Source organism: Hevea brasiliensis, chromosome 5 (assembly GCF_030052815.1).
Source record: "Hevea brasiliensis isolate MT/VB/25A 57/8 chromosome 5, ASM3005281v1, whole genome shotgun sequence".
Lineage (NCBI taxonomy): Eukaryota > Viridiplantae > Streptophyta > Magnoliopsida > Malpighiales > Euphorbiaceae > Hevea > Hevea brasiliensis.
In genome coordinates this window covers 114,956,982-114,976,474 of record NC_079497.1, presented here as the reverse complement: position 1 = coordinate 114,976,474, position 19,493 = coordinate 114,956,982, and the positions used below count along the sequence as shown (strand labels likewise).

Genomic DNA, 19,493 nt, shown 5'->3' with positions numbered 1-19,493 from the left:
GAGCCCATTAAATGATTATTGATATATATATATATATATATTGATTGATTGATTGATAGTGCAAAAATTTTTTTTTTTTTGTTGTTGTCAAAACCCACTTGTGTAAGTCTGTGTTTCTTATTCTATACAAATAGATTTGAGTCCCCAGCAGATCAACACCCACGCACTATTGAGATTGATTGAGTAAACATGCATACCTACCACTCCCATAAAAACAGAAATTAAGTGCCATGTGAAGAATTTTGGGGGTTTCGTAAAGAAAGGAAGGCGTGTGTGATGAATAGATTAGGAAGCGTTGGTTCACCACTCAGCCATTTGATTTCTTTTTTCTTTCTTAATTAACTACTAACCTAAGCTAACAAGTTTGGGAATTCATTGGGATTCAGCATTAGGAGAAGCCCCAAGTTTGAGTCTGACAGCCCACCCAATTTGTCGTGAAAAGCAATTTCCTCTCAACCATCGAATTTGTCATGAAAAATATTTTCCTCTCAAATTATCACCATGAAGAGTTTCATTTTTTTTAGAAATTTCATGCATTTATGTATATAATTAAAAGTTTAAACTCAGGTAAAAGAACATCCTGTCCATGTATGCACCACGACTTGTTATAGCAAAACAAATTAAACCTGCACAACTCCCTCCACCTACTACGTACACATACATGCATTAGATTCACCAAACGTGCTTACTCTTTCTCACACTTCTATAAATCCTTAGCAAAAGAGTGTTGCAACTAAACACCAACAATAAAAACATTCATAAATGTCTCATGGAGCACTTTCTAACGTGTCACAGCAGGGAAAAGGCTCTACCGGTGGTGACAACCCTCTACCAGTCTGTAGCCCTACCCACCAAATGGAGCTCCAAAAGTACCATAGGACTTCCGAACCCTCCGTCTCTATCACCCTTTCTGAGCTCATAAAACGCGTCGAAGATGCTCAAAGTGACCATTCCAATGGCAGCACTCCTATCCGTCATCATGCCCTGGAGCTTGGCTATGCTTGTAGCTCTGTGTCCCCTTCAAACCCTTTTGTTCTTTCTTTTAATAACTTATCATACAGTGTCAAAGTTGGCCAAAAATTGACTTTTCCATTCTGTGGAAACGATTCAGATGACTCTCCTGAGACTGGCATCAAGGTTTTATTGAATGATATATCTGGAGAAGCCAGGGAAGGGGAAATCATGGCCGTTCTTGGGGCTAGTGGATCAGGTAAATCAACGTTGATCGATGCACTTGCAGACCGGATTTCGAAAGAAAGCTTGAAAGGGTCTGTGAGTTTGAACGGTGAGGTCTTGGAGTCAAGGCTTTTGAAAGTTATATCTGCTTATGTTATGCAAGATGATCTCTTGTTTCCGATGTTAACCATTGAAGAGACGCTAATGTTCTCTGCTGAGTTCAGGCTTCCTCGCTCCCTCTCCAAGTCCAAAAAGAAAGCGAGAGTTGAGGCCTTGATCGATCAATTAGGTCTACGCAGCGCTGCCAAGACTGTGATTGGAGATGAAGGGCACAGAGGCGTTTCTGGAGGTGAAAGAAGGCGAGTCTCTATTGGGATTGACATAGTTCACGACCCAATTCTTTTGTTTCTTGATGAGCCAACCTCTGGACTCGACTCCACCAGTGCTTTTATGGTTGTTAAGGTGTTGCAGCGAATTGCCCGAAGTGGTAGCATTGTGATCATGTCCATCCACCAGCCCAGTTACCGAATCCTGAGCTTACTTGACCGTTTGATCTTCCTTTCACATGGTCAAACGGTGTACGCTGGCCCACCAGGTAGTCTTCCAGAATTCTTCGCAGAGTTTGGGCATCCAATCCCAGAGAATGAAAACCGAACTGAGTTTGCTCTGGACTTGATTCGAGAGCTTGAAGAAATTCCAGACGGAACCAGGACATTAGTTGAATTCAACAGGTCATGGCAAGCACAGGGCAAAAAGAATCCAAGAAATCGTATCAGCAATTCATCAAACCTTTCCCTTAAAGATGCAATAAGAGCAAGCATTTCCAAAGGGAAACTTGTCTCTGGCGCCACGAATGATTCCAACTTGTCATCTTCAGTCCCAACATTTGCCAATCCATTTTGGATTGAAATGTTAGTGATAGCTAAAAGATCACTCACAAACTCTAGAAGAATGCCCGAATTGTTTGGAATTCGCTTCGGTGCTGTTTTCATTACAGGTGTGATATTGGCTACAATTTTTTGGCATCTGGACAACTCTCCAAGAGGTGCCCAAGAAAGATTGGGCTTTTTCGCTTTTGCCATGTCCACAACTTACTATACATGTGCGGAATCCATCCCTGCCTTTCTCCAGGAACGTTACATTTTCATGAGAGAAACTGCCTACAATGCTTATCGCCGTTCTTCCTACGTTCTTGCTCACTCCCTAATTTCCATTCCTTCTCTAATTATACTCTCTATCGCCTTCGCAGCTACGACCTACTGGACAGTAGGGCTTGCGGGTGGAGCTTCTGGGTTCTTTTTCTTCTTCTTCACAATCTTATCTGCATTCTGGGCAGGAAGTTCATTCGTTACATTCCTCTCAGGCATCGTGTCTCACGTAATGCTAGGTTTCACAATTGTTGTTGCCATTTTGGCTTACTTCCTTCTCTTCAGTGGATTCTTCATTTCTCGGGATCGAATTCCTCCCTACTGGATATGGTTTCACTATCTCTCTCTGGTGAAATATCCATATGAAGGAGCTCTACAAAATGAGTTCCAGGATCCCACAAAATGCTTTGTAAGGGGCGTGCAAATGTTTGATAACACACCGCTGAGCGCTGTGCCTGTGGCGCTGAAACTCAAATTGTTGCAGAGCCTGAGCAACACCTTGGGCAGGAACGTAACAGGCAGCACTTGTATAGTCACTGGACCAGATATACTAAGGGGACAAGGTATTACAGATATAAGCAAATGGAGTTGTTTATGGATCACCATTGCTTGGGGATTTTTCTTTAGGGTCTTGTTTTACTTTACTTTGTTGTTGGGAAGCAAGAACAAGAGGAGGTGAATAAAGATTTTTTTTTTTTTTTTTTTTTTCTTTCTGGGAATTAAACTGAGTTTCCTGGTAATTGTAGATTTTAAGTTTATCATATGCTTGAGATGGCGTTTCACTAGCTAATTAATGGGACTTGGCTTCTGCATAAGTTATCAATGGAGCAGGTAGCTTGAAATTAATATTTGTTTCATAATCAATTTCTCACCGATGTAATTTCCTTTTTCTAGTATTTACAAAAAAATTATCAACATGTCAAATCACGCTGTAAATAATTTATTCACATTTTAATCGAAATTAAAATTCTTATAATATATGTTTTAATTAATTTTTTTTCCAAAGGCAGAATTAATTGAGAGAGCTTAAATGCCCAAGTAAGAGATTACATAGTTGTTTTGTATCAAAGGATTACAAAGAAAGAAAATATCATGGAGACACTCTTTCTTGCAAGATTGTGAGCTGCAGAATTTCTCATCCTATTAATATGAGAGAAAAAAAATAAGATTGAAAACATGTGGATAATTGCAGCACATCTGATAGAGGACCTTTGATCGAAAGCTGGGTTGACAATCCTTGCAGAGATTGAATAACCATCAAAGCATCTCCTTCGATAAGAATGTTAAGGATTCCTCTAATTCTTACAAGCTGCACAGCTTCCCTACAAGTAATGGTTCCAAAACCAGGGTATCAACAATTCTTGAGATCTTCTTGCAAATCCAACTGCATAGAACACTAGAGGAATCACTTGCAATAGCCGCAACAGAACCACAATTGCGTCTTTTATCAATAGCACGATCGAAGTTGACCTTGACTACTCCAGGTGGAGGATCCAATCATTTTGGAATTGATGGAGCGCCCTTTGTAGAGGTATAGGGGTTGAGTCCTGCTATGGAAAGAAATTCTTGAAATATGATAAAGCGGAAAACAACATTTCTTGATGAAGTTGCACTTGATCCCTGAATATCAAGTTGTGGAATTAATTTACTTTTGATTGATATTCAAATATAACATTTTATCATTTTAAAAATAATTGTAATGATATTAAAAATAAAGAAAGTGTCCATGCTCTTGACAATATGTTCTCCAAAATTCAGCAATTGATATTCAAAATTTATTATATTAATAATATATTTATTATATAATATTTGTTACATAAATATATTTATTATATATAATAAATAATATAAATATATTTACTTTTTAAATATAAAACGTAAATAAAATTTCAAAAATTTAATTGTTTCAGATAAAAAAATATAATAAAGTGCATTTTGATAATTTTTAAAAATCAATAATAACTTAGACAAAAAAATTAAATAAATGACTGATTTATATATATGATAAAAAATAAGAATTAAATTATTTAATTTTAAAGATATAAAGATTAATTTATAGATTTCACCAAACCTTATAAATTATATTATAATTTATCAATTAACTTTCTCAAATTCAATTTTACTCTTTGATTATAATCAAACCCAACCAAAACACTAGACTTTATTATCTAAAATTAAAAAATTTGACTTTGGACTTTTAAATTCAAATAAAATAAAAATTATTTATTTAATTAAGCTAATTGAGTTAAATAATATAATACTTGACTGAAATTTATTTAGTTGTTTTAAAATTTTTTAATTAAAATATATTAAATTTAATTATTAATAATAATATATTTTAAATGATATTTTCATTAACGATAGCTCAAATAACATTATAAAAATTTTTACTTAATTATACAGTTGGGACCAAAGCCCATCAATTTTGCAAAAGGCCTATAGCTAATGTAGGAACGGCCCACTCATCCACTCGTGGCCTGAAAGTCAAACAAGCTATCGTCAGTTGATCAAGTATCGTCGTGGATTTCTAACCCTTAGATTAACGTAAACGTATCGTGGCCCTCCATTCTTTTTATAGGAGAGAAATAAATGGCCGTCGGCTTTGCTTGGTTCTACAAATCTGAAAAGCTTCAATCTAGCTTGACGACTCCTACAGAGAAGACGGCCTTAGCCTTCTTCACCTTTCCAGGTTGGAACTCCTCTGATAACCTCACTCTTTCTATGATTCTCGTTTAATTAGCCCTTATTCTTTGTTTTCAGTTTCAATTTTTCAATTAAAATTATGTTTCGTGTTGGTGGATTCGATTTTTGAGGGTTTGTTTTTAATGGATGCTTCAAAAAGATTATATCTTTTCTCTCTCTCTCTCTCTCTCTCTCTCTCTCTCTCTCTCTCTCTCTCTCTCTTTTTGGGTTTTCAATCAAGATTTTGATATATAGATCTGTTCGCTTTCCTCTTGATACCTTTCGCTTTGGAGGTCTATCTGCACATATGTTCCTTGCCTCTTTCTCTCTCACTTAAAACCTTGAGCAATTGATTTCAAGAAGGGCTACTTTTTTAAACCTATCATGTATGTATGTATATTGGGTTCACTCTGTAATCATATGGAGCTGAGTTTGATTTTTATGGCTATGTTTTTGTCCACCATTAGGACTTCTCCTTCCCCTTCTTCAAACTTTTTGGGAAAAGATGCCAATTCATCTCCTTGCGTAGGATGGGAAGTGTTTAAATTTGTTTAGGGATGTCTTATATTCTTGAAAAAAAGTCCTGGTTTCAATTGCTTTTTGTTGGCTTCTCCCATTATTGCTGAATTGTTTAATGGTCAGGCTTTTTCTGGTGTCGAATTGAAGAAACTAGGAACTTTGCTTCCAGATGTTCATTAAAACGTTGTTTGGAATACAAATTTATTACATTTTTTAATATTTTATGTTGAACATGGTAATAGCAATTTCTAATACAAATTTTTTTTTTTGAAAATAATAAAATAACTAGTAATAGTAACAATAGATGATAACAAATCTGAAAAATCAGTTACATACTAAATTATAAAATTAAATTTCAAAAAAAATAAAACAAAGATTTGATAAATAAAATATAAATAAAACTAAGTCATTTAACGAGAATTAATAGATTTTAAAAAAAATTTTTTTACAGTGTATAAGAAGATAGAATTCTATTACCTATTAGAATTATATTAGAAATATAAAAATCAATAAAACTAAATAAAATTTAAAGTGCGCGCACACACATATATATACCAATGTAAATGTTTAGATTTCTTTTGTAAATATTGCCCTCTTTCTCCATTCAGGAAGAACAAAGCTAAAGATGGAGATGATAAATTCAAGAGATGGAGATGGGGATCAAGAGACGAGTGTTTCAATTGCTCGTGGGGGACCTATTTACGTTCCCAACTTGGTGGGACCTCTCACCAGGGTTCCTGACTTTGAGTCTGCTCTTTTCTATGAACTTGAGGTTTCTTGTTCGCTATACACTATGTATTCTTGGATTTATCAATATTGGTGTCTTCTTACGCTTAAAATTATTTAATCAACTGTTTGCTTGATTAATTTGGAATCCTGTCCCTTTTATGTAGGATTTGAAGGATGAATTGTGCTTGCATGCTATTTCACCATCCAATGATGATAATATTTCGTATGTTTCTTCTGTCTTTGGTTCTTTTTAATTTTTTTTTCAGTGTTCTATTTAGAAATTATTGATTGCAAAAATTTAATTGTTTGTAGGATTGATGAGCTTAAAATTTATAGCGACGAGGATTTGGTGGAGATGGCCTTGAAGGAAACTCTGAATGTAGGTTAAATATTTTTGTTCTAAAACCTATGTATTATGCAATCAGAGAAACTCAACTAAATGTTTTCATGGATGCTAATCATATGATGAGAAGAAGAATGAAAGTTCCTTGCGGCCATCCTCAGAGGGCTTGATTGCCAGGTGAGTAGTATAGGTAAATGTGCTTTTGCTAGCATTTTATTTGTGTACACTCATTTGTATATCAAAATTCCACTCCCTCCCTTAGCCAGCTTGTTATCAATACTCATTTCATGTGCAGGTTTATTGTGGTTTATTCAAGATCAGATACCTCTTTTCTTCTCATGTATGCATGCATGTATGTATATATTTGCCTTTCCATCTCAATGAGTCCCATCCCTAGGAAATAGATGACACTAAAAGGGTGAAAGCTCTGGGTTCCCATGGTTTATGATGTGTGAATGGGAATCTAGTTTGTCAATATTAAATAAAATGAAATCTCAAAACTAGGTCCTTGTTGCTTCACCATTGTTGAATTGCATCAGATTGTATTGATAAGCTATGTTAATTTGGTTTACCTTCTATTTCATAGCCTTTTATCCAAAATAAATATTGTTTTGTAGCGTAGTATATTTTTTCCCCTTCCTCCTAAATATTTTTACCTTTTTTTTTTCTTAGGAGAGAAAATGATATTAGGGATTCAAGCAATAATACAGATTTGGAAAGCTCTGAATTAGGAGATCCTTCAGCCACTTTGGAATCATTAAATGGAGAAACTTATTGCAACGGAACAATTGCTAACAAGAAGTCAAGGAAGAGACAAAGAATGTTGAAATCTTCAGATGGATCTCATAGTGGAACCAGCTGTAATAGAACTATCAATAACAACAATTCAAGGAAGGGAAAAGGAAAGAAGGCAAATAAATGTGATATTGGCGTATGGTATCTGTCCTACTGCTATTATGTTTAGCTTTCACCTATTTTTGTGTGCTGCTAATATATAATTTCCATGTTGGAACGATGCTTGATAAGATATGCTATATAAATTGTAGAGTTGATTTCTTTCCTTTTTTTAATATGGACTTTTGCTTTATTCAATGATGTTTCTGTTCATGTTACTAAATTACATTTTCTTTTTATGCTGGTGATCTCTTGATGCTCTTACCTTGGTAATTTGCTTCCAAGATGAAAATGAACATGATATAACAGCTAATCTTTGCATAAGCGCATGTACATGTTTGAAATTAGCTTAGCTGCAGTTAATCAGATTAATAAACAATGGTAGCAAATCCATACTAGTAATGGATTGCATTCAAGAATAAATATATGTGCAACATGTTCTGAATTGTCCCTCATTTATGGTGAATGTACCGTAGATTCTTTGTCTATTTGATGAATTTGTTATTCTTGCATGTCCAGGAGAGTTGCTTTGCGAAGGTGGATGAAGAATTGAAAATCAAACAAAAGCAGGATCAAGACAAAGCAACTGTCAGGCTGCATTCATTTAAGTATGTTTTAGTATATAAGTATTCAATTATGTGTAATTGATGCATCCTTTGAATTTAGCTTTATTATTGCCTCTTATTTCGGTCTCGTGCTAGTTTCAAAGCCAACAAGGGTGCCATTCCATCCTCGGAGCCAGAGAGCAGTGAAAGGCTGAAAATGCTACCATCTACAAATTCTGGGAAACAGGTTGGCTAATAAATTGTCCAGTAGAATTTTTTTTTTCCTTGTATTTTCTGCTTTCTGTACAAACACATCCACGTATAATACCTTGCAAGTACAAAATAACCTCTACCGCAATTAGACCAGAACTCAGGGAAGAAAAGCCATAAGCTTAACGGCTGATGATGCCACTTATCCCTCTAACTAGTGATGAAAACAAATGAAAATGAAACATATATATATATATATATAAAGAACAGAAGATATACTTTTGAAATCTTATATGTTGTGATTAAAAGGGTGAAATAAAAAGAAAATCTAGCCACATCTAGTGATTGGTAGGAATACTACCATATTGGGATAATCTTTTGTAGTGACTGAGGATTGAAGATTGTGGATAAGAAGAAAGGGATAGGTGGTCTTAAGAATTAGAAAATCAATATTGATGTCTTGATTGCAAAGTTGGTAGCCAGTTGTTTGTCCATTGACAGTGCTGGTGACTGCGCTTGATGGTGAACTTCAGGTTGAGGTGTGGGCAGCGGTTAGAGAAACCTTGTGATTTGTTGGGAGACATGGAGCAGATGTAATTGAAAAACAGAGGAGACTGAAATTTGGAATTCTAATTTTTAGGCACCTTCTTAAAAAATGTAAAGATGCATTTCTAGTTATTTTTCAATTCTGTAGAAATGGACTGGGTTTTGCAATTCCAATTCTAGACAATGCTTCAAACAAAGGAATTGAAAAGTCTACTGTCCATTCCCAAAAACCAATTCCATATGCACTAAATAAGGGGTTAATAGTCTAATTTATTTATTTGCTCATTCATATTGTTGAAAACTTTTCATTTATTGTTTGGCCATGCCTTTGCTCAAATTAACAGCAGTTAAAGCCCTCAAATGTTCAAGAACACATACCTGTACGCCATCCAGAGGTTGTTCTTTGCATTGAGGTTTACCACAACATACGACACTGGTTAAAGGTATACATTTCTATTCTGTTGTCTTAGAAATAAATTATCTTGATTTCTATTATTTTTAGCTACCGTAGTTAAGATTATGATGCTTATGTAATTATGGTTGTGTTCTATCAATAATTGTCAGAGAAGTAGGATAAAAGTATGGGATTTTATTTATTTATTTTGTGTAGTGCTAAATCTAATACATAGCTAGTTTTGGATTTTGTTTCTTATTTTAAATTTTTTGGAGTAATCTAAATCCTTTATTTTTTGTTTATTTTCTCAATTTTGAGTGGTTTGTAATGGTTTACCAATCAACAGATATTCATTTTCTCCTATGTGGATTCCATAGTAAAATTCCTAATATCTTAGGGCTACATTAAATTAGAATATTATGTAGCCTCCTATTGTGCTTTTCTTCTTTTTCAGATGGGAATACAAATTTTCTTTGAAGCTTTGAAAACATGATTCATGTTTTTGGATATAAATAGTATGCAGGAACCTTTAGGGTCATTCATTGAATTGGCTTGTATGATACAATAGTGTCATAGTGTGCCAGAATTTTGGATGTTTACCCGGAGTTTATAAGCAAAGGTTAAAGAATGCATGTTACTTACTCATGGGTTTGTAATTTGGAAATTGTTTTGTTTTCTTTGTATGGCTATACTTCTTTTAGAAGTTTGCAGGGTCTAAAAAAATAGGTCTGAGGCACGTTGTTGTATTCATTTTAAGCAAAGGATTCTGGAAGAGTTTGACGTTTCAGTCTGCACTTTGGAGCTATCTATTGCAAGCCTAGTCTTTGATTCAGAGATTTCCTGTCAAACTAGTTTCCTATTTGCTAATTTGCTATTTACCATATTATTATGTTGTTCATTTTGAAATATCAGGAAAATATTAAAGGCTTTGCATGTGCATGCAAACCTTTTTTAAGATTACCTGTAGAAAAAAAATATGGCTCTTGGAGCTACAAGATAAGATTTATTTGCTCTCCTGGTCCTAGGATTATGGGAATTGAGGATGGATTGATAAAGAATTTATTGGCTTCTTGTGTAAAAAATTTCTGTTTTGCATATTCTAATCATGAAAGAAACATGCGTTTCGCTACTCTACTGTCTAGTTAACTAAATGTCTAAACTTTCTTTGGGTTGTTGCTTTGTTGGGATTTGGGAATGGATATGCTTCCTTATTACGAGTATTTTTTAGGAGAAGATGATACTCTATCAACAACGTATTCTTATGTTCTGTTTAAGAATGGTTATCGGCTATTGTTCGTGTAGCAGTTATCTCATCTATTTGGTAGAAATTTGCTTGCATTCAATGGTTTCATTTGCAATACACATGTATATTTTTTAAATTGAATTGACGTAACTCTCTCTCTCTCTCTCTCTCTCTCTCTCTCTCTTTGGGGTATGAGCAAGTTTCTGGGTAGTGATTTGGTTTAGCTCCCATTTTCTGTTGCTTCGCAATATACATAATCTTTTTCTTGGCTTTACTTTCTCCTTTCCAATAGTGTTATTGATTTCATTTTGAATTGTTTTATAGATACAAGAGTTCTTGGTCCTAGGAAGACAAATGTTAACTGAAATGAGGGACAGGATTTATTGCATGACAGACCAAGTGATGCAAAAGGCAGGGCATTATGATCCATACGGATATTTTCTCATAGAAGTAAGTTCTATTCACTCTAGTTTGGTTTTATCACAAAGATATTTTGTCACTTTATGTAATGGAATGTGCAATTGTGTAGGATGTGTTTTGCAATGATACAAGGGATCCATCTGCAATAGATTATAGTGAACCTATTTTTGATTGGCTTACAAACTCAAAAGATGATGCTCTTAGAAAATGGGAATGTATCACAAGTGGTGAGTTACAACGAAAACAGAAAGCAGTCATAGGTGAGGTAACTACTTCACAATTGCCCCAATTCAGACGTGTTGACATGCAAGAAACTCGGTTTTGTGACTTGAGATTTCGTCTTGGTGCTGGATACCTCTACTGTCATCAGGTACAATTTTACCTTTACATTTACTTGGCTAAAGTATTGACTCCAATTTTTAGCAATCTTTTGTATAGTATTTGACCTTCAAATGACATGAGTTTTTAAGTTTCATTATCTCAAATTTGTGCTTGGCATGAGCTGGTGGTTGTATTTTTACGTCGGCTTGTGTTCTTGTAGGCATCCTCATAGCATGTATTTATTCGGTTTTTTTTTACGTCCGCTTGTGTTCTTGTAGGCATCCTCATAACATGTATTTATTCGGTTTTTTTTTACGTCCGCTTGTGTTCTTGTAGGCATCCTCATAACATGTGTTTATTCGGTTTTTTATTTGGGAAACTACTTGATACAGGGAGACTGCAAGCATACCATTGTCATCAGAGACCTAAGATTGATTCATCCTGAGGATGTCCAAAACCGGGCAGCTTATCCAATAGTAATTTTCCAACTAAAATTACGTTTCCAGAAATGCAACGTTTGCAACATTTTCAGGGCTACAAAAGTGACTGTGGATGACAAATGGACCCCAGATAACCCTTGCTATTTCTGTAATGACTGCTATTACCTTCTTCACTACTCTGAGAATGGATCTCTACTATACAGTGATTTCTCAACTTATGACTATATTCATGACTAATTCTTGTATTCGATCTTTGTTTTTGAACTTGCAATTGCTTGAACAAGTACCGTTCTTGGCAACCATAGTTTTAATTGTAGCGATAAATTCCATTGAGTTTATAAGTCTAAAGACTACTGATTATTAAAATTACCGACTTGATGTATTACTGAATGCGTTTGCTGGAGTGTCATGGAAGTTATTGAAGTGTGTTCTACAGTGCTGGCTACGTGGTGTATGTATTGCATTAGGCTTCCAAGTTGCAAATTTTGTGGGAAATATATATTAAATGCTTTTACTTAAATTTATAAGCAGCTGATGTTAAGGAGTCCTACAAAGTTACAATGGATGTATGCATTAAAGGATGAGGTATGATTTTACAAGTCTTTAGCTACATTTGTAGATTTTGTTAAAGCACTTTTATTAAAACATTTTTTTTCCCGCAGTTTAATAACAGTTGCTTGTTCAACCATTAGGAAGCTAACATAGAATGACTGAAATCTTCTTGTGGATCTGATTGATGGATGCATATATGTATGGTGAAGTTTTGGTCGCGTAATTCAGAGCCTATAACCATGCAAATTTTGAGCCCATCTTCTAGCCATGTAAGGATCATGGTAATCCCAACTCTTAACGCTACTTGTCCTCCCTCCAATTATGTTTGCTTCCCTCCCTGTAACAGCAGCATCTATGTTAGGATCATGTGCTTCCCTTTTATCCCTTAAACTAACAACAGTTTCTCCCGTTCTGGTGCACTAATCAACTCCGCCTTAAATGTAGCTGTGCCCCACATAAACATGTCCAGAATTGCCCAATTCTAATAAAATTCTCCCTTCTTCATTGCCTCTTACTCTCGAAGCATTACTATCATGCTTTCTTCTCCAATTTTCAATTTGACATCTCTTATCACACCTCCAAGCAGTCTCACCAAGAACTTTTCAAACTCATGCATGATAAATCCATTAGAAGTTCCAAAGCCAAATCCCACATGAAACTGATGGATTGGAATGGGATATTGCATGTTTATGGCATGGTATGATCTTGTTGGACTATCAGAGAGATGCAAGATACAGGAATTTGGACTTCTTGTGCGCACGATCTTTAAGTATCTTTATACCTTTCTTGAGGCCTTCAGTCGGTTCTGCTTGCCCCGCGAAGAAAAGACTGTCAATAACTTACAGAGTCAGAGCTGTTTGCTTACCATGGGATTTTATGTGTTTCAAGAGAAAGATGCAAGAAGCAGATGAAGAGTAAGTCACAATAGCTAAGCGATCAACAGGGCGGAGGGAGAATACTACTAATGCCATTTATTGCTTGACAAGTCTCAAATGTGATTTGTTGGGGCTTGCAATCAGAACAAGTCTATTGTATTTTTTATGGTATTAATAATATTGTATGTTCTCTATTTAATTTCTTTTTTTTTTTAACTCTTTTTTCAACTGTATAACAAAATTTTAACATTTAGAATAATAAAAATAATTATACGATTGAACCGGCTTTAAATGGTTATATATCTTTAAACAATGTTATTATTATATTATTATATTTTTATTATGTTACTATAAATTCTTCAACAAAAAAAATTAGAGATACAAAAATTAATAAAAATAAAAAATAATAATTAATTAATAAAAATAAAATATATAAAAGTTAATATACTTTTAAGTAATATTCCTATCATATTACTGCATTTTTATTGAAATTTTTATAAAAAATTTTAAAAATTAAAAAATTAAAAAATATAAAGAATATTTAATAAATAAAAAAATATAAAAAATAATTATATCTTTGAACAATCATTTTACTATATTATTATATTTTTATTAAGAAATTTAAAAAATAAAAAAATTAATAAAAATATAAAATAATATTTAATTAATAAAAATTTAAAATATTATTTAACTTTTATATATTAAAATTAAAAAAATATAAATTAAAATTATTTATATATTAAAATTATTAATCATAGAACCTCAGTCAATCAAGGAAGAGTTAATAATATTATCAAAATGAACACATTCATAGCACAAGAATAATGTCGTTGAGACCTTCACAAATGACATAATTATTGAAATCTTGGGCTCTGACCCCTCGACAGCTATTAATGGCGCTGCTGTATAAATTTTGCATATATGTATGAGAGTTAAAGATAAAAAAAAAATTTAAAACAAAAGTTAACATTTGAAATCATCATTTGTCATAATTAAAAGTTAAAAATAATAATTTTAATAAAAAATTTTACTTATTTTTTATTAAGGTAATTAATTTTTTATAATTGATTATTTTAAAAATATATTATTTTATAAAAATTTAATGAGATAAAATAAAGTAATTTTAATTCATTTAAAATCAATCATAAAATAAACGGGAAGGCTTCCCTTCCCAGATGGAACTAGGTTTCGAACCATTGGAAAAAGCGCAGTAAAATTGGAGTGCACGGTTGAGACATAGTGCCCTTCTTCATCGCTGGGAATTGGGAAAAATTGGGGGATTTTCTATAAAAAAAAACCCCCTCACTCCAATTTTTGGCTGGCTGGTTGGTGGTGATGGGGTGTGGGCTTTTTCTTCTATCCATTTCCCTTAATTAAGGCAAAAAGTACTTCATGTTTCAGAGGCCAATTCGGCCCCACCCCGGCGGTGCTGGACCTGCTGGTGGGAATGGGATAGTGAGTCATCAGGAAGATATACAAGTCCAAAGGCAAAATCAGAATCACACTACTAATAATCAAAAAATTGGAGCAGCAGAGCCATGCCTTGTCTTGACTTCAGATCCCAAACCTCGCCTCCGTTGGACTTCCGATCTTCACGAACGATTCGTTGACGCCGTCACTCAGCTCGGTGGTGCCAATAGTCTGTGCTTCTCTTTCTTCCTTTAACCATTTCTCTTTTAGCCTTTTCCTTCATCCCTTCTTATTATAAAAGTTTCTAACTTTATCGTTTGCTCGGCATTTTACTTGTTTGTCCTCTGATTCTCTTCTACTCTGGTGCATATATGTGCCTTGCGTAGTTTCACTACTTTGTCCAAATAAATTAAAATTTCTCTCGACTCTGTCTTCTTGTTGCTTTAAAGTAGTTGAAGCTTATCAAAGTCGCCAAATTTTTGCGTCTGGAAGTAAAATTCATGTCTTTTAGCTGTGTGAGACCATGTTAGTTTGGTATTGAGTAGTTCAAAACTCCGTTTTATTAAATCCGTTATCCTTTTTTTCCAAACTCTCTATGTTGTTTTGGTGCCTTGTGGGAACACAAAGTTGGTCCTTTCCTTTTCTTCTTCTCATGTTTAATGTGAATTCTGGCTTTGCTTGTGTGTATTTGCTAGAGCTTTTATGTGGTCAACTTGCAAACAAACTTAGCTAAACTTGACTAGCCTGAAATAGGTAGATTTTCAAGGTTAACTAACTTAATAAACAAACAAATGATCAAGCTTGAATTATACTTGACTTCAATCCCTGTTTCTTTGCTTGTAAATTAGAATTTGTTCTTGTTCACATGGCAGATGGAATAGTTTTGGTGTTTATACCAACAAGCCAAAACTGCTCTTATTTAATTTGTTTGTTACTAGTTCACCAGAATTATCTCCATACCTAGTTTAGCAACTGTTGGGAATCTGTTAACTGTTTGGATAATGATGCTGCTAGTGTTCTAACCAAGTGAGGACATGAACAATAATTGCAGAAGCTACACCAAAGGCCATCATGCGGACAATGAATGTAAAGGGACTTACACTCTTCCATTTAAAAAGTCACCTCCAGGTTTTGTTTCATTTTTCAATAATATTTCTGGCGTAATGCTGCTTAATTGTTCAAAATTGTGGTGGAATGTATTGAGTATCAACCCATATATATATTTTGGTATTGGAGAAATACAGACTGGGTAAGCAATCAGGGAAGGATATTGGTGAAGCATCCAAAGATGGTTGGTCCTATTAATTTCTGTCTATTGTCATTCATAGTGCATGATATCATTAGCACAATTTTTATTAGTAATCAGTTTGAGTTTGACTAAATTGAGATTTTTATGTAGACATTATTTCTTAAAATGTTAGAGGTGCACCTGCCCCCAAAAAATAAATTCAAGGATAAAACCAAAAGAATAAGTAATAAAAGAAGATAATGGCAAATTGGCCCATTGATGTTTTCATTCAAAAGAAAAGAAAACTAGACGTTGGTAATTGATTGTATTTTGATGCTTTTCTTCATAGAATAAACTATTTATATTAAATCCTCTAATGAGAAGCCTAATATCTAAACTGAATGTTTCCTTTGTGCCTGTTTATATGAAGTGACTTCTTCCCCATTTCCTGAAGGGTTGTCTGGCTCGTGCCTTTTAGAAAGCACTGGGGGCAGTAATTCTTCACCAACTGTTACTACTTCTGATATGAATGAGTAAGATGATTTTTCTTCTTCACTCAAAACGTCACCTGTGAAATGCTTGGAATTAGTGAATTATGCAAATGTTAATGTTTAGGGGTTATGAAGTCAAGGAGGCATTAAGAGTGCAAATGGAAGTCCAAAGTAAATTATATCTACAAGTTGAGGTAAATCTTTTTCTCACATGGAACATATTTATGTCCCAATTTTGGACTGTTTCCATGGAAGACATCCTTGCTGTTGGTGACTGTTGGATGTGGGTTTGTTTAGGGAAAAAAATAGATTTAATAATTCTGGACCTCTTGATTACTGCTTTTGATGGTGCTGAATCATGCTTCCACATTTGCACAAAATAGCAACTAGCTGATAATTAACAAAACTACACTCACTGTTAACTAGGGGTTATCAAGACTTTGGATCTTGCTTTTTTTGGTTAGGTGTCCTGTGCCTGAACCAGGTGATCGGAAACTTCCATTGTGTAGGCACAGAAGCATTTGCAAATTCGCCAGGATGCAGAACAAAGATATTTGGCCATGCTTGAGAGGGCTTGTAAGATGCTTGCTGATCAATTTATTGGAGGTGCAGTTGTTGACACCGATGGCCAGAAGGGTTCAGGGAATAAGACACCAAGAAATGCCTCCCATGATCCGCTTGGCTTTTACTCCTTGCAAAGTGAAGCAGTGGCTGAAGTGCGTGGCCCAGAAGAAGGACCCTCTAGTCTGCATCAACAGGGGGCTGATTACTCCACTGAGAGCTGCCTCACTTCAAATGAGAGTCATGGAGGACTTACTTTGGAAGGATCTCCAGCTGGAAGTAACAAACAGATGCTGAGCCTGGATTCCACGACAGCATCTCTGATTTGGAATGAAGTGAAGGTAAGAACCTCGGGGGTTAACATGAGCCCAGTTGATCCCCATGGGATCAATGGGTATGGTGTATGGAGCTGAAAACTCGTCCATGGTCTTCACCTCATTCACTGAGTTACAATTTCAATTGTGAAAAATGCTAATGTGTTTTTGTCAACAGTATTGACAGCAGTAGCGGCAATCTCGAAATTGTGGATTTAAATTTCTAGATATTGACATGTTAGACACTGCTGATGATTATTCTGCATCGTTTAATTGTTCTATTTAGAGTTGTTTCATTATACTCAATGTTGTTAATTTTTGGGTTCACAAAATCCAAGTAGCAATAGTTTGTTGCTAGGATTGGCATGCATGGATGGCATCTGTTCCCCTATCTGCTGGGAAAACAGTAAAATCGATGTGTTGGATAGACGTATTACGACTGGAGGTGAAAGCTTCAAGAAGGCCATTCAGTGTAATTAGGCATTAGCAAGCTTTGTGCTGCAGCCGGCCTGGCCTACAACATGTTAACAATGTCTATTTGTGGCATGACAACAATAAAAAGGTTAATCTTAATCGTGTGTACATGCATGTATTAAATCCTGAATCCCTTGGTTCCCAAATAACGAAGTATTATTCTCCGATATGGTATGCTATGGAGATACACTTGGCCAGACACCGTGCCAGAATCAAAATCAGTCAATATTGTGGTTGATTAGGTAATGAAATTGGATCAAATTGAACTGGCATTAAAACTGAAAGTGGAATTGTGGGAGGATTCAAGTTTGTATTCCTTGATGGACTGTGATAGCCAATTTCGAGTCAATGTCAAACTAAAATTGGCTCGTGTCCAAGTGTAGATGGAGAAGAAGGATCTCGATGCCTACAATTTTATGATGGTGATAGATCGCAGATATATATAACAAGGTTATGGTAACAAGTAGCGGATTATAGAAAAAAAAGTCAAAATGATAGAGGTGTAGGATAGAAGATGTTTATTATTATTATTATTATTATTATTATTATTATTATTATTTCAAAAAAAAAAAAGCATAACCGAGCAGCATAAATGGAACCATGGAGGTTGCGGTTTCTTCAAAGGTTTTTCGGACCATCAAACTATGGAATTAAGCGTCTGTTTAGTTTAATTATTGAATACAGTTGATAACTGTTAGCTGATAGCTGTTACTATTAAGTGATAATTGATTTATATTAAATGTTTGGTAAAATTATGTTTAGCTGTTACTGTTAATATGTGAAATGGCTAATAAGAGTATATATTATATAATTTATTTTATTATTGAAATAAATATAAAATTATAAATTTATTATATTATATTATTTATTTTATTATTAAATTAAATATATAATTATAAAATTAATATATTATTAAAATAAAAATATAATTATTATTTATTATATTATACTATTTATTTTATTATTGAAATAAGAAAATAATTAAATTTTTTAAAAATAATTAAATAATTTTAAAAAATTAGATAAAATAAAAAAATAATTATTATTGTTGATAAAGAAAAAACTTATAATTAATTTTAAGTTTTTAGATGTAAATAAATATTTTACATTTTATGTTATTAATGAAAAATATTTTAATAAAATTGAAATGTGTTAATTAAAATATTAAAATTATGAATAAAAAATATAAAAGTATTAATAATATTAATTTTCGAGTTAAATAAAAAAGAATAATATGGTCAAAATAAAAAATAAAATCAAATCAGCTATCAGATGAGAAACAGCTATAAAAATGGAGCTGATACAAACTGCCGCTGATGGGTGCCATATCAGCTACCCATCAGCTATCAGTTTTATTTTTTAAAACTTAGCAAACACTCTAGTTCACATGTTTGGGTGTCTATCAGCTATCAGCTGTACCCAACAGGTGAACCAAACACCCCTAAAAAAATAAAAGCTTTTTGTATTTGTGGAGATGTTATAAAATTTCCAGAAATACCGATGGAATGAAATCGAAGAAACAACAAAAGAAACTGTGTGGTATATTATGCTGCATAATCCAAACACATAACAATCAAATAATATGCATATCAAAGCGAGACAGAATATAATTGAAGTAGATTCTGTCAAAAGATTGTCTTCATATCCTATATATATTTTCCATTTTTATTCTCATAAATAACTAATTACCCTCTAATTTATATTTTTTAATTCTATGTTAACAACATACTTTATTATTATTTTATTTAAATTTACAAAATTATAAATTTATTGTTTGCTAATTTTCAGTTTGTAGAAAAAAAATTAAAAAAAATGAAAACACTTATATATAATAAGATTAAAGTGAACATGATTCAGATTTTTGTTAAAATAATTTTTTTAGTTTTTCTGTTATATTTATTTCTATTAAACACATGACTTAGAAGCATTATACATTTTCGAGGATTTAACCCAAAATTATTTAAAATGAAGAAAGAAA

The 19,493-nt window shown here is 33.6% G+C and overlaps 3 protein-coding genes across 10 annotated transcripts; all 3 read left to right on the top strand.

Annotated features, from left to right (window-relative positions):
- Nucleotides 1–630: 630 nt before the first annotated feature.
- LOC110633535 (ABC transporter G family member 20) lies at nucleotides 631–3,027 on the top strand. Of its 2 annotated transcripts, XM_021782184.2 has the most exons (2): nucleotides 631–2,278; nucleotides 2,426–3,027. In XM_021782184.2, the coding sequence occupies exons 1-2, from the start codon at nucleotides 763–765 to the stop codon at nucleotides 3,001–3,003; spliced, it is 2,094 nt and encodes a 697-aa protein (XP_021637876.2). In that variant the 5' UTR covers nucleotides 631–762; the 3' UTR covers nucleotides 3,004–3,027. The 2 variants fall into 2 exon arrangements, with proteins under 2 accessions (XP_021637876.2, XP_021637871.2); XM_021782179.2 differs by having other exon boundaries at nucleotides 635–3,027.
- Nucleotides 3,028–4,879: 1,852 nt separating this feature from the next.
- Nucleotides 4,880–12,033, top strand: LOC110669949 (snRNA-activating protein complex subunit). Of its 6 annotated transcripts, none has more exons than XM_058147565.1 (13): nucleotides 4,880–5,013; nucleotides 6,134–6,297; nucleotides 6,419–6,477; nucleotides 6,567–6,633; nucleotides 6,731–6,774; nucleotides 6,893–6,949; nucleotides 7,270–7,528; nucleotides 8,011–8,099; nucleotides 8,193–8,283; nucleotides 9,137–9,235; nucleotides 10,754–10,879; nucleotides 10,959–11,219; nucleotides 11,563–12,033. In XM_058147565.1, the coding sequence occupies exons 1-13, from the start codon at nucleotides 4,914–4,916 to the stop codon at nucleotides 11,845–11,847; spliced, it is 1,701 nt and encodes a 566-aa protein (XP_058003548.1). In that variant the 5' UTR covers nucleotides 4,880–4,913; the 3' UTR covers nucleotides 11,848–12,033. The 6 variants fall into 6 exon arrangements, with proteins under 6 accessions (XP_058003548.1, XP_058003549.1, XP_058003547.1 ...); XM_058147566.1 differs by having other exon boundaries at nucleotides 6,728–6,774; nucleotides 9,140–9,235; XM_058147564.1 differs by having other exon boundaries at nucleotides 6,728–6,774.
- Nucleotides 12,034–14,196: 2,163 nt separating this feature from the next.
- Nucleotides 14,197–17,340, top strand: LOC110669940 (myb family transcription factor APL). 2 transcript variants are annotated; one of them, XM_021831799.2, is made up of 6 exons: nucleotides 14,197–14,676; nucleotides 15,499–15,575; nucleotides 15,684–15,738; nucleotides 16,106–16,208; nucleotides 16,291–16,360; nucleotides 16,676–17,340. In XM_021831799.2, exons 1-6 carry the CDS (start codon nucleotides 14,430–14,432, stop codon nucleotides 17,138–17,140), a joined length of 1,017 nt encoding a protein of 338 aa, XP_021687491.2. In that variant the 5' UTR covers nucleotides 14,197–14,429; the 3' UTR covers nucleotides 17,141–17,340. The 2 variants fall into 2 exon arrangements, with proteins under 2 accessions (XP_021687491.2, XP_021687492.2); XM_021831800.2 differs by having other exon boundaries at nucleotides 14,198–14,676; nucleotides 16,130–16,208.
- Nucleotides 17,341–19,493: the final 2,153 nt, after the last annotated feature.